The sequence below is a fragment of the Centropristis striata genome, chromosome 13 (genome assembly GCF_030273125.1).
Source record: "Centropristis striata isolate RG_2023a ecotype Rhode Island chromosome 13, C.striata_1.0, whole genome shotgun sequence".
Classification (NCBI taxonomy): Eukaryota; Metazoa; Chordata; class Actinopteri; order Perciformes; family Serranidae; genus Centropristis; species Centropristis striata.
The window spans coordinates 20,236,308-20,256,739 of NC_081529.1; the positions used below are offsets into that span (position 1 = coordinate 20,236,308).

Consider the following 20,432-nt stretch of genomic DNA (forward strand, 5'->3'; position numbering starts at 1 on the left):
CAGGCATCCACCAAACTAATCTGCCTGTGTTGTGAAGTCTGTCCTTTCCATTAAGTGGGACTCACATTATCTCCTAATCAAATTAGTCACTTAATTGTGGCCCTCCCTTGATGGATCCCATGAAAAAAGGAGCGCCGTGTTTGCTGGAGGGGGATGTGTGAAGATGGAACACGGCTGTTTCATTACGATATGAATTTTTTAATAACCAAAGCGTTCGCTGTCATCTCCTTGCTTTGAACCTTTGCAAAGGGTGAAGTTGAATTTGACATTTTATCCACTCTCACAGTTGAGTGTCTAGCTGGTGTGTTGGGGCTAAGTACCTAGCCCAAGGCCACTACCCAATTGCCCAACAGGGGATTGACCCCTGTCATCCACTGATCACTAGTCTGCTTTCTTAATCACTTCCCCACACCGCCTGCCGCACTACCTGATCTTAGTCAATACATTAGCTCCTTCAGCCCTGATGGAGCAGCTATTCCCAGAGTCCTGATTAAGGAGGGAAACCTGATGCGACCAAAGACGCCACTCTGTCCATCCTCTGCTGTGCGGCTCGGCCCCAGGGAGCGCTCGTTTTAAGGGGGAATCGGAGGCTAACCCCCGCAGCGTTGGGTATGCTGTGGTGGCCGGCGTCCATGGGGGGAACCCCGGGCATCTGATGAATGGCGGCATGTGTGGTCGTTTGTCCCGCTGATGGAGTTTTATCCCCTGCCCTTTCAGAGCGGCCAGACAATAAAGAGAGCCACAGCCAAGCGTGACAGGTTAACCCAACAGTAATAGAATAGCCTTAATAGTCTGGCTTGAGCCAAAGTCAGCGGCGGGGCCAGCCAAATCGCCAGGCCACCTCGGTGGCGAAAGTGCAGAGGGACCCGACACAGGCGCTCGATGTTGTTGTCAGACAGGGGAGCAAGGACAAAGAGGGCGGCGTGATGGCTTAATGGCTGGTTTGATGGCTTCATAGGGTGAAATTGAAGTTGGTGAGGGCAACCAAACAGATGAAACAGGGCACAAGGGGGCATCATACCCAACGGAAATATAAGCATGACGTCAAGCGACTGTATCGCTTCTGTATTTTATAGGAATCCTTGAGCTCCAGCAAGGTGGCATTGTCTCTCTCTGCCTGTCATTCACGCTGAGAGAGATTTATAGTGGATGCTATGACACCGTGGCGATGCCTGTACAGAAGGTTGAAAATAAACACGATCAAACCGAGCAAACAGTCAAAAGAGATTTAGATGATGTTGTCATGACGTTGACGTGAACGTGCCTGTTTTCTGGCAGATAATCCTCACAAAGAGAATCCTCCGGGCTACACGCACCCGCGCTGCCGACGCTTCTGTCGGTGTTTGTTTCTGTAGCACCTCCGCTCGCAGTTTGTCATGTCTGACTCGGGCTTTAATTAGGCCTGCGAATTGAAGCGGCTTCGGCAGCAGGGCTGGGAGCCCTCTGTCCACAGCTCAGCCGTCCTCCACGGCGTCTCCTCGGAGGACCTCTCTGCTCTGTGTGGTTAAGATAATAGAGGCTCGCTCAGAAGATGTTAATTGAGGGGAGATAAAGTGCAGTAGTGGCTGGAGGGATGCAATGTGCGGGGGTGGAGGGGAAAGAGGGAGGGCTACCTGATTAGAGGCTGAGGTGTTTGACTTACAGCTCTTTTTTGGTGATATATGTACTGCTAGATTTTCAAAAAGGAAAGGGAGAAAATACAGGAGCAGCATGCATCAAAAACCCAGACCTGAAAGACAGTTATTAAAGTTTCTCCTGAATCATTTGTGTTGTTCGGCGCTGTGCCGAGCCGTGCTGCACTAGCCTTGCAAGACCTGATAAAACCAGGAGGATTAATATATTTTACCTCTCAGTAGCTCTTGGAGCTGAATGGTGCTGTCAGGTTGTGCAAAAGGTGGAGTTTTGTGGAGCTTTTTTGTGTGGAGGGGGCTGAGAAAGGTGTAGCAACCCTGCAGGCAGGCAGGCGGGCAGGAAGAGAGGTAGGTGGGGAGGCAGCAGCTACGTGGGCCGAGAAAGGTGGAAGCAGAGGCAGAAGTGATCTGACCAAAACAGCTGAAGTGACAGAAGCTACATTAATAGTGGCATATGTCTGGAGCACGGAGAAAGTGAAAGAGAGAGAAAACAGACCCTCAACCAGCCCGAGAGAGGACAGAGGGAACGGGAAAGAGGAGGGGAGGACGAAAAAAGCAGAAAACAGTGCCAGCAGCCTCTATAATTGCCTCAATGCCACTGGGATTGCTTTCATTCAATTGAAGCATTCTCTTTCTCTGTACATTCGAGGTGGAAGGGAGGAGGAGGGGAAGGGGGGTTCTGGGGTAGCGTGGGCGGGTGGGAGATCCGACGGTGCCCTCCCTCTTTTGGTAACATACAGCGATGAGGGCGATAGCTCCCCTGTAGCTGCTGAATCTCCGGCATCAGTGTGAGCAGCAGAGAGAGAGAGAGAGAGTGAGAGATAGCGTGAGAGAGAGAGAGCGAGAGAGAGCTGTGGAAGAGTGAGGTAGCGATAAGGAGGTAGGTGGACCGCAGATCAGACCTGTCAGATGTGATTGCGCACCCAAGTGCAACCCCGCATGTGAGTGTGTGTGTGTGTGTTTTATATTTCCCAAAGACAACCTACCTGCTCAGCCCCCTCCCCTCATAACAACACACACACGGGCACACACACACACACACACACACACACACAGCATCACTGGCCAAACACACACACACACACACACACACATTCCTCGAGGAATCCTTTATTTCTTTATTTGGGCTCCTGTTGGTGCGTGCATTGGATGCTCTGCTCCCTCCTCCTCCTTCTTCTCCTCCTCCTCCTTGTCCTGCTCTTCTCTCCTCCTCCTCCTCCTCCTCCTCTCCCGTCTTTGCCTCTCTCACAGCCTAGTTTTCTTTTTTTTCCCTCTTCAATCTTGTGTGTGCAGGTTGTATCTGACGGAGGGACCGGTGCCGCGCTCTCCCATCCCCGCGCTCCTTCAACAACAACACTGTGAGTATTCTCATGCTAATTTGGCTTCTCCAGCCTTCCCATCGTCTCTTTCTCTCTCTCTCCGTCTCTCTGTGTCTCTCTCTCTCTTTTTTTTTCATTCTTTGCCTCTTTTATGTTTTCATCCGCCGCGCCAAATGCAGCGGCAGCGCGGGAAGGGAGAAGAAGAAGTGGAGACAAAAAGGAATGAGAGAGGATGTACAGAAATAGAGAGAGGAGAGGAAAAGGGAACAGGGGAGGGGAAAGAGACAAGGGGGGGGAGAGATTGCCTCTAATGCTGCCGCCGCCGCTGCAAGCTACCCGTTCTGCTTTCGGAGGTGTTCCTCTTGGAGGATGGTGGAATTGCTGAAGGGATGAAGGGGGCGGGTCTTGGTTTTGTGAGTAGATAGTTGTGTGAGAATGATAGGGGATGTTGTTGACAAGCATAGAGTGGCTCATCAGACAGCCGGGCAGCTGGAACCAAGGTTTTCTCTGTTGACTAAACTTCTGATTCATCCTTCACTTTCTATATTTACACACACACAGACACCTCTCACATGTCTCTCTTTTACCTGACATTGCTCTTTTTCAAATTAGCTTGGACTTGTGTTTCATTTCTCAAGATGATGGAAGATCATCACAGATTCTTATTCTGCACTGAGCATCTGTGTGATAACGTGCACACAGATTCTCAGCACGTGTGTCAATAATTGTGAAAGTTTGTGTGGATTTGCAACAGTGTCGACTTTTTGTGGATTCACAGTAATGAGTGCACAGTGTATGAATATATATATATATATATATATATATATATGGAGTATAAATAGTGGGGTGTGTGTGTGTGGAGGTCAGGAAGTCAGTGTCCATTCCCACTCGCTGCCCTTTGATCAAAGGGCCACATTTAGTCCGCCCACGGCATGTGTCTGAGGCATATAAAGTGTGGGTGTACTCACTGTGTGTGTGTGTCTGTGTGTGTGTGTGTGTGTGTGTGTGTGTGTGTTTGGGGGGGGGTTGAGATGGATAGGCCCCTGTGCCCTCGCTGCAACGCCATGGCTAATGGGCATGCAGGTCAGCGGGGATGGACACGCATCCGACTGTGCAGATATGTCACCGGGACCAGAACCTCTCTCAGGCCTTCACCGGGGAGTCACGAAAACATGAATCTTTGTAAGAGAAAAAGCATATTGGGCCAACAAAACGCTCGCAACACACTTTGGCAGATTCATTTGGCAGAGTAAAAGGGATTGATCTGAGCGTGGCAATTAGGCAAATTTCAGAACTAAGCATCTGGCGAGGCGAGAACGCTTCGCCTGGCAGAGGATTACCATTTTAGTTCCATTTTGAGACGATGCAGCCCAGAATGTGTTATTTCACAGCACTCCAGCAGCAGCAGCACGGTGGCTCAGGAGAAAACCGGCACATGAGGGATCTTTGTGCAGCGTTTATTTTGTGTATGTTGATTTCCACGACCTGCGAAAGTAAAGAGTGGTGCTTTGATTAATGATGATTAGGTTTAATACGTGTGTTCGTAGCCGTGGCGGCCAACCTCCCTTTCCCCGGCCTTTATGAAAATGAATCGTCGAAGTAAAATGACGGGGATGATAGCAGCCTGCCGATGAGCTTGCTTTCTAAAGTAGGCTGATATAAATGAGAACCATTCCCCCAATTACGGAAGATTAGGTTACCCTCCACCAATCTGAATCCTTAAATCCCTTCTGTTTTTACAGCTCTGTCTGCCGAATGTAATTCAGCCTCGAGACCTGGGCAGAATAGCAATAAAAGAAGGTAGAAACTTTAGCAGTGAAACCCAGGCAGTAAAAATATCCATTGGGAGAGAGCTAAAGCACATGATAATTGACACAGCGCTGTGTTGCACTTGGCTGTAATTAACTGTGTAACAGAGGTTGTCAGTTGGAAAGGGAGAAAGCCCAGAGTATCTTAGTGCATTTAACACACTTAAAAGTGCAACATTTATCGTGTCTTTGCAGCCTTCCGAGAGGGGTGCGTTTCAGGTTAGCGTGGGCCTCTCAGCTGTATTCTTCCCGATCTTTTTACTACAGGCCCAGTCAGACATTATATACCGCTTCCTCTATGCTTCCTTCCACAGTTTGAACACATGAAAAATCAAAAGGAGCCATTGTTTCTGGGGCGAGCGAAAAAAAAAAAGCTTATCATCTATTTTTAGTGCGCTTTTCCTCATTGTTGCCTGGGCCACGATTCATGCTTACGTCTAGTGGTTGTGTGCCATAAACTATGTTGTGCTTCGCAGCCAGGCGCTGGCTGGTGACAACTCTCACCCACACATTAGTGATCTATGAGCCATATAGCACGGGCCCCCTGCTGCCTCGCCAGCCGCTTTCAGACGCACAGGACCACAACAATGTCATTCTCCCTGTGTGATAGCACCCATATGTGTCGAGAGCACCTGTATTAGCGTAATGCGCCAACCCTTTATTTCTCATCACTTATCACAACCCGCTACACGCTGTACAGAAAAGGGGGGAAAAAGCTCATAAAGATAAAAATCACATTTCACTAGAGGGTGCTTGTGTGACAGTGATATATGCTGTGAGCATCCTGCCACCTCATTGAGATGGGAGTGAGTTCTGGGTGGCTAAATCAATTTGTGCAAAGGCTGTTGGCGCTAGTATTGGTGTCGTGATATGATCTTTGTTGTCCATTTTTAGAGGTCAGCGCGAGCGCAACGACAAGGGCAAAAGCATTTGACCGCTTTCTCTCTTGTTTCGAGGCTGGTAAATGATCTCGCCCCAGAGGATTGTGGGTAAAGTCAGTCTTGTTTGTTTTTTTGCCTCCTAAGGTTTAGACACTATGGATTCTCTATTAAGAATGTACTTTCATCCATTACCGCACACGTCCTGATAGAGTGTCCAGAGCCAGAGGCGAGCGCCGTCCATGCATTAATCGCTGTAATTACTCAGCGAGGGTGACAGTGATTCTGGAGGTGCGTCTCAGTACATGTACCAGTAAAGGACTGGGGGCGGGCGGTGGGAGACCAGTCGATAGGTGGACCTAACTTCCTGTAATGCTAGAGATCTCCGGTGAGGAATAAATGGAAAGGATGCTTCAAGATGTGTCAGCAAGTCAAGCAATTTCCTCATATCCATTTCATGAGCTGTGACATTGTGTGTTGTAGCATGAAAGCCATAATCTGCAGGATTTTTTTTTTTGTTTATATAGATGAAAACTGCACAGCTTTAACAGATGCAGCTCAGCCCTCTGACTGATGCTTCCAGTCCATGTGAATAAACTGAAGAATACCCGTGTGTGAAGGACTCAAGTTGCATAGAAAAAGGAGAAGTCAAAGTTGCCTTTCATCAGATTCACAGAGAAAGACGTCACAGCACTGGCCACACTCTTTGACTGACTTGTGATCTCTGGGAAGTGCAGTGCAAAATCACCACAGCAACGACTGCTTAGCAACAAAGATGTTGCCAACATAAAAACAAAGAAAACACACAAAAAAATAACAACAACTAAAAAAAAAAGAAAAGGAGATCTTAGGAATCTCACTTGATTTAGTAATTCTGCCGCATTTGCATGGACTGCTTCGCCGTGCCTTGCAGATGTTCAGCGTGAGAGGTGCCCGTGAAGAAAAGGAGGCGAGTGGTCAAATCAAGGCTGTCAAGTCAGGGAAATAAAAGCTGGAGGAGGGAGAGCCGAACATGCTGCAGCTCTGAGGGCTTCTTATTGTCTGCACAAGGGCAGCAGAGTTACTCTTTGTGTTACGCTTCTGGAATGTGTCTTATAACGATGTGAATGTGCCAGTTAATCACAGCGGCATTGTTGGTCATAATAAGTGAATGGAGTTTAATAGGTGAATGTCTTCCACTTCCCTTCTTATCTCACAGTGACTTTCACTTTCTTGTACCGCCTGCAGCAAGTAATCATGGGAAATATACGACTCAGAGACATCGTTTTTAATTAAGGACAGTTTTTAGCATCATGGACGGGGGGGGAAAGAGGATTTTCTTTTTTTTTTTTTTTTGACGTGCGTGAGAGAGAGGTACTGTGCACACACATATGTGCATGTTGAGCCATTTTCTTTGGGTTTGGCTTTCTCATTAATCACAGCAGAACCATGTCTGATACTGGCGTACAGGAGATGAAACCGGGCTGGAACGATGGAGTCGAATATTTGAACATCTCAGTGCTGATGTGTGCAAAGCAGTGTGTGTCTGCAGGGGAGGCTTTGAAATTTCATCCACTCCATCCCTTTTAACTCTGCGGAGGGGATGTGTGTGTCTCACTCCAGTTGGCCAATGGCTGTTAGGAAGCTCCTGAGCACCCCCACCGCCACCGCCGCCCCTCCAACCATTCACACGCACACACACAGCCCGCGCTATCTATCCGCCTGCCCACCCCCTCCCCCCACCCCCTCTTCTACTCCACAGACCTGCATTGTGTCAGATAGTTTAATGTGAAATTGCTTTTCTTTCAAATTTCCCCCTGGAAACGCAGGTCGTCGCAAAATGTTTCATCTCATAATGGCGTGTTATTGTTGTTCTTTCATACGAGTCCTTGGCTACTTAGTGCAGGATTTTTCAGCACGGAGTTGAGGTCACACTCTGCTATTTTTCCCTCCGTGCCGCTGCTGCCGCCGCCGCTTCACCTCTCTCTTTGCCATCTCAGATTCTACACCGAGCTCTTCCTCTGCTACGCCCATGGTAACCCCGCTGAAAAATTTATCACCACCTCACTCTATGATTACGCTATGCATTAGCAGGGCTTAAATTTAATTTGTCGGCGGGCCCTCGCGGCAGTGCTACGGGCCTGGCCTATCAGAGACACTTTGTAAAGGCCCTGGAAGAGCCTCCTGGGGTGATCCTATCAGTCAGACACACTGTCAGCAGACACACTCAGTTAGTCAGCATTGAGTCAGAAATGTGGCCCAGCCAAGCCACACGCCACCGTTGGCTGCTCCGCTGGGCCGCTGCTCTGGGCATCAAGCTCCCCCGCCTGCCAATCAAAGCTCCAGCAAGGATGCTGACCTTTGTTCCCCTGTTGAAATGAATGCTCTTCAACAGGTGATCCGACCGACATCCCTGCCTCGGCACCCTCAAGTTTAAATATAGCATACTTTTCTTTTCTCTCTCCGTTCCAGCCTCCCTTCACATTAGCTGCAGCTGCTGTGTGTTTATGTCAGGCGCTCTGTAGGATGTACTCACATTATTTCATATATTTTTAGACTTTATTCAGCACGCAATGTCAATCCTCTGACGATCGCCTCAATAATAATCACCTGTCCTAACGTGGCTATTAGCGTCTTCCACTCCTGTGATTTACATTAATACCCAGTGGTTAATGTCATGTTTCTTTACCGAGAGACTACGTAGAACATTTAAGTGCACGGCACTACGTCTGCAGTTATGCGCTATGTGATTATGTTCCCTTCTGCTTTGCCTTATTTTTACTTTCACATTTTCATCCTCACACACCAGACCATCAAAATAGCTTGATCTGAGGCCACTCAAGGCTGCTTTTATCGCCGCTCGCCGAATGAGAAGGTCAATTCTTAAGGCATTTCGTGGGGGGAAATGTTTAAACCAGCTAGTTACTAAGAGAACCAAGAGGGCCTTATGCTTTCTGCGGCTCTAATTGGGATCCATTTTCATTTTCATATGGTTTTAAATGTCAAGAACAGAGCACACGCAAAGTGTTTTGAATTTGCTTGAGAAAGGCCTCAGTCCCTGGGTCAGAAAGGTTGAAAGCATATTGGTTTATTATGAAAAGAAGACATACTGTAACAAGGCACTCTGTAGCACAGTTTTACCATTGAAAAAGAAGGGGAAAAAGATGATATACTGCTTCTGACCTCATCCGTGGTCCGCTGAGAACATAATGTCAAAAGTTGCCAGTGCCTTTCTTCATTTGACAGAAACAAATCCTCAGGAAGGACTCAGTGGCCCTCCCTCCTCCCTGTGAGCAGGCTGCACACTCTCTTCATGCCTGTGTGGGTTTCCCCTGGGTGCTCCAGTCTCCCCTCATGGTCCACAGATATACACGTTAGGTGGACTGGAGACTCAAAATGTATGAATAGGAAATGTGTATTTTATAGTGCTCAGTCACGCCAGAAAGTGACACAGCAGAATTCATCTGGACGTCCTCCTAAAATATGCAGTGGAAGTTCAGAGAGGACATACAGCTGGTGTAGTGGTCCTGGTTTTATTTTGTCCTTCCCCTGTGCTGGACATGGAAACTAAAAGCTTAGAATTTAAAACTTGTTTAAAAACTTTCTTTTTTCCTATCGGTGTTGCTTCTTAATTTGCAGACATGGTTTTATAAAGAAGTTTCATTTGTTTAACTGGTTGGATGAAAATGTAATTATTTCTACCCAAACTAAAATACTTCCGTGACCCTAAATAGTAATTTCATTTAAAGTTATTGTACATAATACCGACCAAATATGTGTTGGAAGCTTAGAAGCTTGTTGATTTAGAAACTATACAGTTAGTGTACTGTACCTGTGCTGTACATAAAAACAAAAATAATATCATTTAAAAAGTGTTCTGATTAATTTGACTCCTCTTGCTGTATTGGTGTTGTGTCTCATTTGGCAGACATGATTTTATTCAGCAGCTTTATTGGTTTGATTGGATGGATGAAAATGTTGGACCTGGACACAGGACAGCAGTTGGCTACCAATTTACAACCAACAGTCACTGGTTTCTCTTAGCAATTTACCTTTTTTAGAGAGTAGTTATTTTAACCCAAACTACAATCATTCCCTGACCATAAAATGTGATTTGAAAGCTATTTTTGTACGGAAAACCAACCAAAGCTAAATTATAATGGTGTCAGAGTAGAAAACAGGAATGTGAAATTAGTTATATAGAGTATATTTTTGTAGTTTTTCTATTTAATTTGTAAACTTGTTATAAAATGAGCTAAATAGTAGATTTCTCTTTTTTGGACCCTGTTCTTCCCTCAAAGGAAGCATCCTCATGAAATATATATTGTGTTTGTATGCAAACTTTTTTTTTGGTGTTGCTTCTCATTTGGCAGTGCATGGATTTATGAAGAAGCTTAATTGGTTTCATTGGTTGGATAAAAATATTGCACGTTGACACAGGAGACAGCTGTTGGCTACCAATTTACCACCAACAGTCAACACTGGTTTCTCTTAAAAATAAACAAGACTTTAAAGTAGTAGTTATTTTTACATAAACTCCAACCTTTCCCTGACCCTAATAATTTGTTTTTGTAGATAAAACCAACCAAATCTTAACCATAGTGGTGTCAGATCAGAAATAAAAAAATGCTAAAAAATTTGCTAAATGATATATTTCTCTATTTTTGGACCCTGTTCTTCCTTCAAAGGAAATGTCCTCATGAAATAGGTGTTGGATTTTTTCATTTGGTATGCAAACAGTTTTTTTTATGTATTGGTGTTGCTTCTCATTTGGCAGACATGGATTTATACAGCAGCTTAATTGGTTTCATTGGTTGAATGAAAATATTGGAGCTGGACACAGGAGACAGCTGGTGGCTAGCAATTTACCACAGTCAACGCTGGTTTCTTTTGACAATAAACACAGCTTTAACCAAATAGTTATGTTTACCCAAACTACAAACTTTCCCTGACCCTAATAAATTATTTTTTTAGGCATTTCTGTACACAAAACCAACCAGACCTTAACCATAATGATGTCAGAGCAGAAAACACAAATGTGTAATCAGTTATAAATCAGTCAAATTTTTGTTATTAGTTTGGAAGAACTTCTTATAAAATTTGTTAAATGGTAGATTTATCTTTTTTTGGACCCTATTCATCCCTCTAAGGAGGCATCCTCGTGAAATAGGTATTGTGTTTTCATTAATTCAGTATGTCTTCTCATTTGGCAGACATGGTTTTATACAGCAGCTTAATTGGTTTTATTGGTTGGAAGAAAATATTGGATATTGACACAGGAGACAGCTGTTGGCTACCAATTTACCACCAACAGTTAACACTGGTTTCTCTTTACAATTAACACACATTTAACCAAATAGTTACAATTTTCCAAGCTAAAATCTCCCCCTCGCCCTAATAAGTGATTTACAATTTAGTCATTTTTGTATATAAACCCAACCAAATCTTAACCATAATGGTGTCATAGCAGAAAACGGGAATATGTATTAGTATTTTTGTCATTTAATTTGGCAGAACTTGTTATGGAATTAATTAAATGGCAGATTTCTCTATTTTTAGATCCTGTTCTTCCCTCAAATGAAGTGTCCTCACTAGATATGTAGCGGTGGAAGCTTGTTGACAGCTTGTGGGCATCATTGGTTGTTCCTGGTTTTATTCGTCCTTTGGCTGTGTTGGACATCGGAACATAAATAATATAATTCAAAAAGTGCAAATTTTGCTGAATTGGTGTTGCTTCTCATTAGGCAGAGCATGGCTTTATACAGCAGCTTAATTGGTTTCATTAGTTGGAAGGAAATGTTGGACCTGGACACAGGAGACAGCTGTTGGCTACTTCTAATTTACCACCAACAGTCAACACTGGTTACTTTTGACAATTTTAAGCAAGTAATATTTTTTTACCAGAACCAAATAATTTGTTTTTGTGGATAAAATCAGCCAAATCTTAACCAAAACACATCTGTGAAAACCAGGTGCAGAAAACCTTTTTTTGTCATTTCATTTGAAAAAGGTTGTTCAAAATTGAGGGAAATTGGTAGATTTTGCTCATTTTTGGACCATGCGTTCTCATCAAATAGGTAGGGGTGTAAGCTTGTGTAGTGGCTGTCATTGACTATCTTCATTTGCTGTACATAGAAACAAGTATTTTGTTTAATTTAAGATGCATACTCTCTTTAGTTTATTGGTGTTGTTTCTCGTCAATCAGATAAGATGATTAGTTGTTTAAGCAGTTGCCCAACAACAGTATGTTTACATTCGAGTGACAGAGTCCTCTAGTGGTTGTAAGAAAAATGATTCTTGTCAGTCAGGAGTGAAGATGGAAGTAGAGCAGCATTGCTATGGAGTCACAAAGTTAGCAGATCTTGGGCTGGTTGGATGGGAGAAGATAATGTTGGACCTCGCTTCTCATTTCCCACCAACAGTCAACACTGGTTTCTTTTAAAGAGTAGAGTTCGGGTTAAAATACCTAATCTTTCCCTGAACCTAGTAAGCTGTTTTTTTGTGAATAAAACTAATCAGATTAACCATGGATGGTGGTGTCAGAGCAGAAAACACATATTGTATCTGTTTTTTTGTTACAGTTATAAAAAGAACAGTTTGTTCAATTAAATTGACTTAATTTGGACAACTGAGCAAAATTAAATTCCTCTGAGGGAAGGGAAATAACCAAAACAAAGGTCAGAACTGTCAAATGGTGTGAATTGGTCAGCTGCACTTATTCATGTCACATGTCATGTTCACATATGTGAAAGCAAGTCATACGAATAACTTAACGTCTTCCGAACATTATAAATGCTGCTGTGCACAATTCCCCAGTGATTTGCACAGAAACCTGTTCAGCTTTAATCAGAAACTTACACCTAATGCAGCATACATGTGACCATGAATAGCTGTTAGAAAAATAAATTAATGAAACACCCTGGAGACTGGATTTTGTATCCAAAGGTTCAAATGCAATTTTTCTTCCTGTAACAATGTATAATCCCTTGTCCAAGCAGGCCTGTGTTCCTACCTTAAACATCCCTTTCATTCCTTCATTTAATAAATGACACCCAGAGGACGAAACGGGGACAAGTCCCTGCTGACACCTGTGAAATATAGACTGATAATGCTCCTGCCACTCGCTTATTGCCGCTCCCTTCCACCTCCTTCTGTCTGACAGGCCGGCCCGATGCATGTATCATAATGAGCGGATCTCTATGCCGTCAATTAGGAGCACCTTAAAGCATGTGAGTGAACTTGTGTGATACCTGAGAATAAAGGAAGAGATGAAGGATCTCTCCTGGCTCATGGGATTGAGCGCCATTTCTCCTTCGAGTGCACGTAGCATCCCTTCAGCTTTCTCTATTTCCGTCAGACGATTATAAGCACCACGTCTATCGCTTCTTAGTTTTGTGTATGTATGTACAGTGGGTATGCGGTTAGTAGTCCCAGGGGTGGTGTGACGGAGAGGAGCAAGGCGTACCAGCAGAACCCTCCGAACGCCCCTCTTTGCAGATGTGAAAAACTCAGTCAGTCATTGTCTGCATGGCTCACTTTGAATGATTTAATTACTTGCTTTAGACTTGAGCAATTATAGCTGAGCAGCACATATGTTAATTATATCTGACCTCACATTTTTGCTGCTCTGTTAATTGTTCGCTTAGATGACATTCCGAGATGACTGTCATTGCTGCCTGCGTATCGGACAATTTGAGAAAAAAAAAATGACAGCGAAATGGCTGTGTGACAGATTTTGTTCGACGGGAAAAAGTTTAAGCTGCAGCGTTGGGTTCCAGATGGAGTGGTTCAGGGCGTGACTTGTCCTTTTAACCCCTCTTGTCTGCAGCAGTTGCCAGTAGTAACATACACGCCCTCTGCATCTCTATGAACAAGGACTATTTTTGTGTTTTTATGAACTATTTTGACAGGCTTACAAGCAGATATTACAGCCAAGCACTGAGGCTGCAAAAACACTGCACAGAGAGAGAGGGAGGGAAAAGTTTTTTTTTGTGGGCGCAGAACTCACTTCCTGTTGTTTACGAGATGATGCATTTTGTTTTTCTCTTGCCATTATTGCCCAGGAAACATCTAAACCCACTAATGTCCCAGTTCAAAGCTCATCCTGTCTGTTCTAATGCATGTTTGCCTTCCTTTTCCGGAAGTCCTCGGCTCCCAAAAATCCATTAAAAACAGCTTGCAGAGACAAATTGCCACCTGAACTAATACATCTTGTTGAACGACACATGTATTGCAATTTTTTCCAAACATGGTTTTTTATCACCCAGCTTATTATAACATTTAATGGAGACTGTTTTCACTTTTGCCATTACTGCACACTGTGGTTTAATTCTCCTGGCAGTGAGGAGGCAGAACAGAAGTTAAGGCGGCGTGGAAGGCAGATACACACAGCGAGCTCTTCAAATTCATTTTGTCTTGTGATATGATTGCAGCTGCGTGACTGCGGCCTTACGAAGCGACGGCAGGAGAAATGAAAAATACATGTGCCGCTCGACACGATTACATTTGTTAATGCAGCAGTATGTCTCTGCATGCTGTTTCTAATGGACTGTGCTTTTGTTTGTCACCTTAAGTGAGCAGAGACGTTTCTGGTTTCACTTCGCTACACCAGCTGAAATGGGGAAAACAGGATGAATGTGTGGTGCTGTATTCATGGAGGAATGTTTCCTGTGTTTGTGATTTCAGATATATATATATATATATATATATATATATATATATATGTAATACAGTTGTACCTACAAGCTCACATATTTATCCTGGTTTTCAGTGTCCAGTCTGGATGTCTAGTTGATGTTCAGCTAATCATTAGAATGGTCAAACTAACCATAAACATCATTAACCCTCTGAACCCCACCAACGTATGTTTTCTTTAGAAGATCACCAAGAATATATGATTTATTATAGAAAGAAGCTGTAAAAACAGGCAGCATCCTCAGAATTTGAACTTTCCGACAGTCCTTGACAAGATCATTAGTTATGAAAGTTTTTGATAGAAAAAGGGACCAAAACGAAACTTAAATGTTGATACTTCTGTCAGAATCACTTTATTCTACATGTGTCATTTAAAATAAAGTGTTTGTACCAACCAGATCCTGTTAACAACATTAAATTCTGCTCCTCAGAGAAACTGTGAAGACATGAATGATTCTGCTGAGACATGAGACACGGTCACATGACAAATATTCACTAAAAATCTGTTTACACAGAGCAGAGAGGAGGGGACAGGAGAGGCTGTTTACACAGAGCAGAGAGGAGGGGACAGGAGAGGCTGGAAACATGACAATACTTCAATATGTATAGCATGATGAGACACTTTTTTCCTACATTCATGACACTTGTGGGCACTTCGAAAAGTGTTGCATATATATATATATATATATAATTTTTTTTTTTTACAATTTAAAAAAAATACTAAATTATCAGAGAAATTCAACTTGCGTTTTTTTTTTAAATGATTTTTGTTATTATAACTGCATTATTCTGCACAAAAGACCTTTCTTGAGTTGCTCCCACTTTTAGACAGAATTGTGCTGATTCCATAGAGCTGCAGATCTTATTTATATATATTTTATATATTGCAGTGAAGAACACGGCCACAGTGAGTAAAATATAAAAACAGCAAAAAGAGCCCTGAATTGACTTGTTGTGGTTCAGAGGGTTAATGGCAAATTATCATGAGTTTCTAATACAAAGAAAAACTGAGATGAGATGAGATGCTGCAGGAACACAAGCTGAAACAATTCCATGCATACAAAGTAGAGAGGAATATGTGCAGAGTAGATCTGCAGGATCAGGATCCAGGTTGTTTTTTCTTACTTGCTGCATCAGTATCAGCTGCAGTATATCAACCCTGATCCAGCTCTAATTTTGGGCCTGTTTTTCCCCAAATTGAAACCACAAAGTGTTGCGACTTAGTGAACAGAAAATGAGTCGCACAGAATAAACAGCAGCCAGCAGTTTGAGTTAATGAGTGATGCAAACAGAGCCTGATGTGAGTTTAAAGACAGTCATCATGTTCATGCAGAGGATGTCAGAAAACCAAAGCCTCGTGGCACAACAGATCCACCCTGACACTCCTCTCCTGACATTAAAGGAAATATTATGGGACACACATATTCACACGGCTCGACTTACTTTAATCTATGCCTCGCTTTCCGAAGTGTGAGCTGTGCAGCTGAATAATGTAGAGAAATATCAGACCACTGCTAACATGTCAGGAACACCTTTTCTATGAACTGCATGCATTTAATGCATCATAAACATACTTATATCACTGCATCATTATTGTTATGAGCACTCCGAAATAGTCATAATGTCTTATAACAACAAACATAGAACACAACTTATAAGAACTAGTATTCATAAACATACTTATAGTATGTTAGAATACGTTTATAGCACTGAATAATTGTATCCATAAGGACATTATGAACCATTTTATAATTTTTAAGATCAGGAATCATATTATTTTATCATCCTGGTCACTCAGTGACATTGTTTTTACAAGCACGTGTCTGTAATGCATCATAAAAATAATGAGTTACAGGTTTAATGCACTATAATAAAAAAAAAAGAGTATAATGTACAATGTAAAAGTAAAGAGTATAATGTATTGCAACTGTGAGACTTAATGCACCCTGATCTTTGCAAAAAAAAGTATGTTAGTCATTATAAAATGCTCTATACAGTGCTATAGACAGACTGTAATGCATTATAAACATGAGTCACATGCTTATGAATAGCCTTCCTCTCACCCTATAATCACATTATAATGCATTATAATAATATATTATAATGCATTACAACTATGATAGTCATAGTACACTCTGATCTTTTCAAAAAATATATTCTAAGTCATTATAAAATGCTTTCAAATGTGCTCTCAATATGATTTAATGGCATTATGACTCAAAAAAGTAATTATAAAATGCTTCAAAATGCTCTATACATATTGCAATATGGTATTATGAATATGCATGAATGTTCATAACTATATTAATACAGTACTATAAGCAGATTGTAATGTATTATAATAAAATATTATAATGCATTTAGACTATGACACTTATATTACACTCTGATCTTTACAAATCACTTAAGAAAGTCATTATAAAATCCCTTTAAATATGTTTATATGACGTTATGAACATCTATAAATGCTGATAACTGTATTTAGACAGTGCTATAAGCAGATGTATGGCATTATTTATAATGTTTATAATGCATGTGTTTCTATAGAGATGCAGTGGTGGGCTGGTGTACAGTATCTACTCTAAGTTTGTTGTCTGCATTCTGTCACCTCACTCTGTATTTGGCAGATGTTGTGCTCATTTCCAGACTTGTTCCCCTTGACATATTAAATCCGTTTGCTGTTTTTTTTTGTGACTGATGCCTTGTAATGTGGGCACAGATGATTTGTCCTCTTTGGAACTGTTGTTACTTTGAAAAGTCACATAAGTGGCGGTTGCCAGACGTCTTTTATAGCTGACAATGCTGCTCATTGGCATTCACCCTGATGTGACTCACCGCACACTGTTTGTAATTGTGAGTAAGTTTGGTCCAAAGAACTCTCTCTTTCTGTTAGGTGTTATTTTAGATTTCTACTAATGCTGCAGTATACTTCATGCTAATGTGTGTGTGAGTGTGTTTTGGTTGAGATCCTGAGCTGATGGCAGCACACATTGATTAAGCGCAGTGGCTCAGGCTGGTGCAGGATTCACAGACAGCTGTCAGTTCAGTGAGGGGCTCCTGCACTGATTGTACGTCAACATTCGCTCCAACTTGCACATTCCACTGCACATCTACTTACTTCGACATTTACATACCCATCAACACAGAGTGAGCCGGCCGACTGTCAGCACCCATTGCACAGCTAAAACCTTCACTTCCTCCATATATATATATATACCAATGTTTAGGTTCATCTAACAGTGGAATCTAAAGCTGTATTTATATATTTTTGCATCCACAACAAGCTGACATATATCACAGCATATATTAGTTATGTTGGACATATTTGCAAACAGTTACCTGTATACAAACAGCACACCTTAGCTCTGATTTGGACTCCACCAACTCCTCAGAGAAATCTCTGTCTCTTTAGCTGCTCAGTGTTTCACTCTCTCCACTAGCTAATGCAGCCCAGCTTGTCTGTCTTCCTGTCTGCTGTCTGTCTTTTGAATTTATCAGAGCTCGTTTGCAGAAAACAGCTGGCTGCTGCTGGAAACACAGTTGATTAGAGCCTCGGAGATTGAACCCTGAAATGTGCAGTAAAACAATTAAATTGTTAAAGAATTAGACCACATCCACGTAGTACACAGTGTACACTATGTACTTTTTTGAGTAGTGTGTGTTGTGCACAACCTTTATAGATGCACCAAAGCTAGTTAGTGATAGTTTGCCACTGATTCCATAAATGTACCCAATAATAGCTTCTGTAGTGGTAATACAGTACATGCATTTACCTTTTGAATTGCATCCACTGCAGCTTCCTCGCCCTTACGGTCCGATAAGCAGCAAAGATGGCGACCATTGGGGATGAAAAGTGTCCTGAGTCGCACACCTTGTTTTACTGATGGTGCATTACATTTTTGCATGCTATCAGTGTGAACACAAAATCAAAATAGCGTCTGTAAGTGCAAGTACAAGGGTGCAATTTGAGACACTCATCAAGTGTATTAACTTCTCCTTTCATGATGCATTCATTAGATGCGAGTGCAAATGTGAAGTTCTGCTTCTTTTTCCTTGTTAAATACACTTTTAATCTGAATATCCTTGGTTTAAGATTGTTGGTTGGACAAAACAAGGACTTTTACTGTGTTTTTTAATCTTTTATAGCCACAATTACTAAAAAAATATCACGCACATGGTCAGAAATGAAAATAATTCTTCCACGGAGAAAGTATGTTAACCTTGTGCCAGAAGAAAGTTTTACTAGTTCATTGTTTGTTCTAATGTGTGTCTCTTTTATTTTACCTCCGTCCATCCGTCGCTGCAGTCAGGAGATTTTTTCATTCATTGGTATTCAGATATGCTGGCCCGAGGTGGCAATCTGTTAAAGAACGTGGAGGGGGGTGTCACCTCTCAGTTAAGGCGGCGCTGCCATCCTCGAGGCCTGGTGTGCTTGGACAGCTGGCCTCAGAGTTAGCGAGTGTGACTGTGGAGGAATGGACGCTAAATAACAGAGCCTACAGCTCTGCCCTCCCGCCTGGCCGGCTGGCTGGCTGGCTAGCAGGCGTGACGCGACAGGACGGAGGCCAGAGCCAGCTACAATCCATTACTTTTACCTGAGGAAGAGGGGAGGTAGAGGGAGAGAGGGAGAGATTGAGTTAAGGGCCAGAGCACCTTTCAGCGCTCTCCTCCGCATGCTAATTCCACCAGCGCTTCGAAAGGGATCAAAATCTGCTGGCTGAGAAACGTGGCCTCTCAACTCACTAAAGGAAGGAAAAAATCCTCCTTCCTGCTTGATGCCTCGCCGGCAACCAGTCTGCACACATATGCATATGAACACACAGCTGCACACAGTGTTTAAATTAAGTGTTTGAGAGGATCCTCAGTGGTGAAATTGGAGATTCAGTGATTCTTTTGTGTTCTTGCATGCTTGATCCATATGGTTGCACTCTTCTGTTGGCAAAACAAGTCTTTTAAATAATGAAATGTGTGCAGAATTAATGTCAATTGATGGATTTGTGAGATAAATCTGCATTTTGTCGTTAAATTCTGCTTGTTTTTTGATCACCGATATAAAATGACTTGATACGAGAGAGAAAAAAAGGGTACTAAATGCCTACCTGTCACACACCACATTTTTTTTCTCTCTCCCAGATTTATCACTTGCTCAGTGATGTCACGACACACACACACACACACACACACACACACACACACAGCCACACCGACACAAATCACCTAAAATTTCCCATGCACGCCAGACAGAGAACGCGATGAGCATTTGTGCAGAGACCATGAAGCAGAGGGTGATTTTTGAGGCGCTGCTTAAAGCTATCACTATCGGAGTGGAAAGTACACATGACAACTGGTTTGCAGGTTCCAAATGAGAAACCACCACAAACAGTGTAGGTGGGGGGCGGTGGGAGGAAGAAAAAAAAAAAACAGGCTGGATTGGCACCCAGTGACAGTGATAAATTTCACCAATCGTCCAGTGTGAAGATCTGTCTAATCTTTGCGGTGGCTCGCAGCGGGGTAGGACCCCATCACTCTCCCATTATTTGACAACAAAACATCCGCGGAGAGCAGTGAGCCAGGTTCAGTTAGCTACAATACACTCCCCGCATACACAAACACCCAGTGAGGGGGATTATAAAGTAGCTCTGTAGCCGGCCGTTAAAGGGGCAGGCCATTAAAATGCTGCCGCAACCACCTATCCCCACTCTAACCATGGAGTGGTTGAAAGAGAACAAAACAAAGCCGTCTGTCAATAGCCTTTAATTTTGAATAGAGAGCAAATAAAATTCAATGCCTATAATGGCCTTCATTTTCCTCCAGACTCTTGAAATTGATTCGATGGCTTAATTTGGCGCTGGCAGGTGGGGATGCGATTGGCAAACATATACGGCCGCATGCAGCTCACCCCAGATGACTCAATAAACAGCATTTGCAGCAGTTTAGCAACAAAACAGTTTTCCGAGGCCATGCATCACGGTCCATATGCATCCATCACAGCCATGTGGTGTTGTGTTGGCAGCTACACGCTCGGCGTTTACACCCAAAATGTTATTTTGATTTCACTGACACAGAGATAATGTTTCATAACACACAGTCAGTCACGAATTAGCCCATCTGTCTGTTTGAGCT

General features: G+C 42.8%; 1 protein-coding gene across 1 annotated transcript in view; it reads left to right on the top strand.

Moving 5' to 3' along the window:
- Positions 1-2,780: 2,780 nt before the first annotated feature.
- Positions 2,781-20,432, top strand: part of LOC131983294 (RNA binding protein fox-1 homolog 3-like) — a 258,147-nt gene continuing 240,495 nt past the window's right edge. The window contains 2 exon segments of the mRNA XM_059348003.1: positions 2,781-2,951; positions 2,954-2,989. Coding sequence (XP_059203986.1) covers positions 2,781-2,951; positions 2,954-2,989 — 207 coding nt within the window.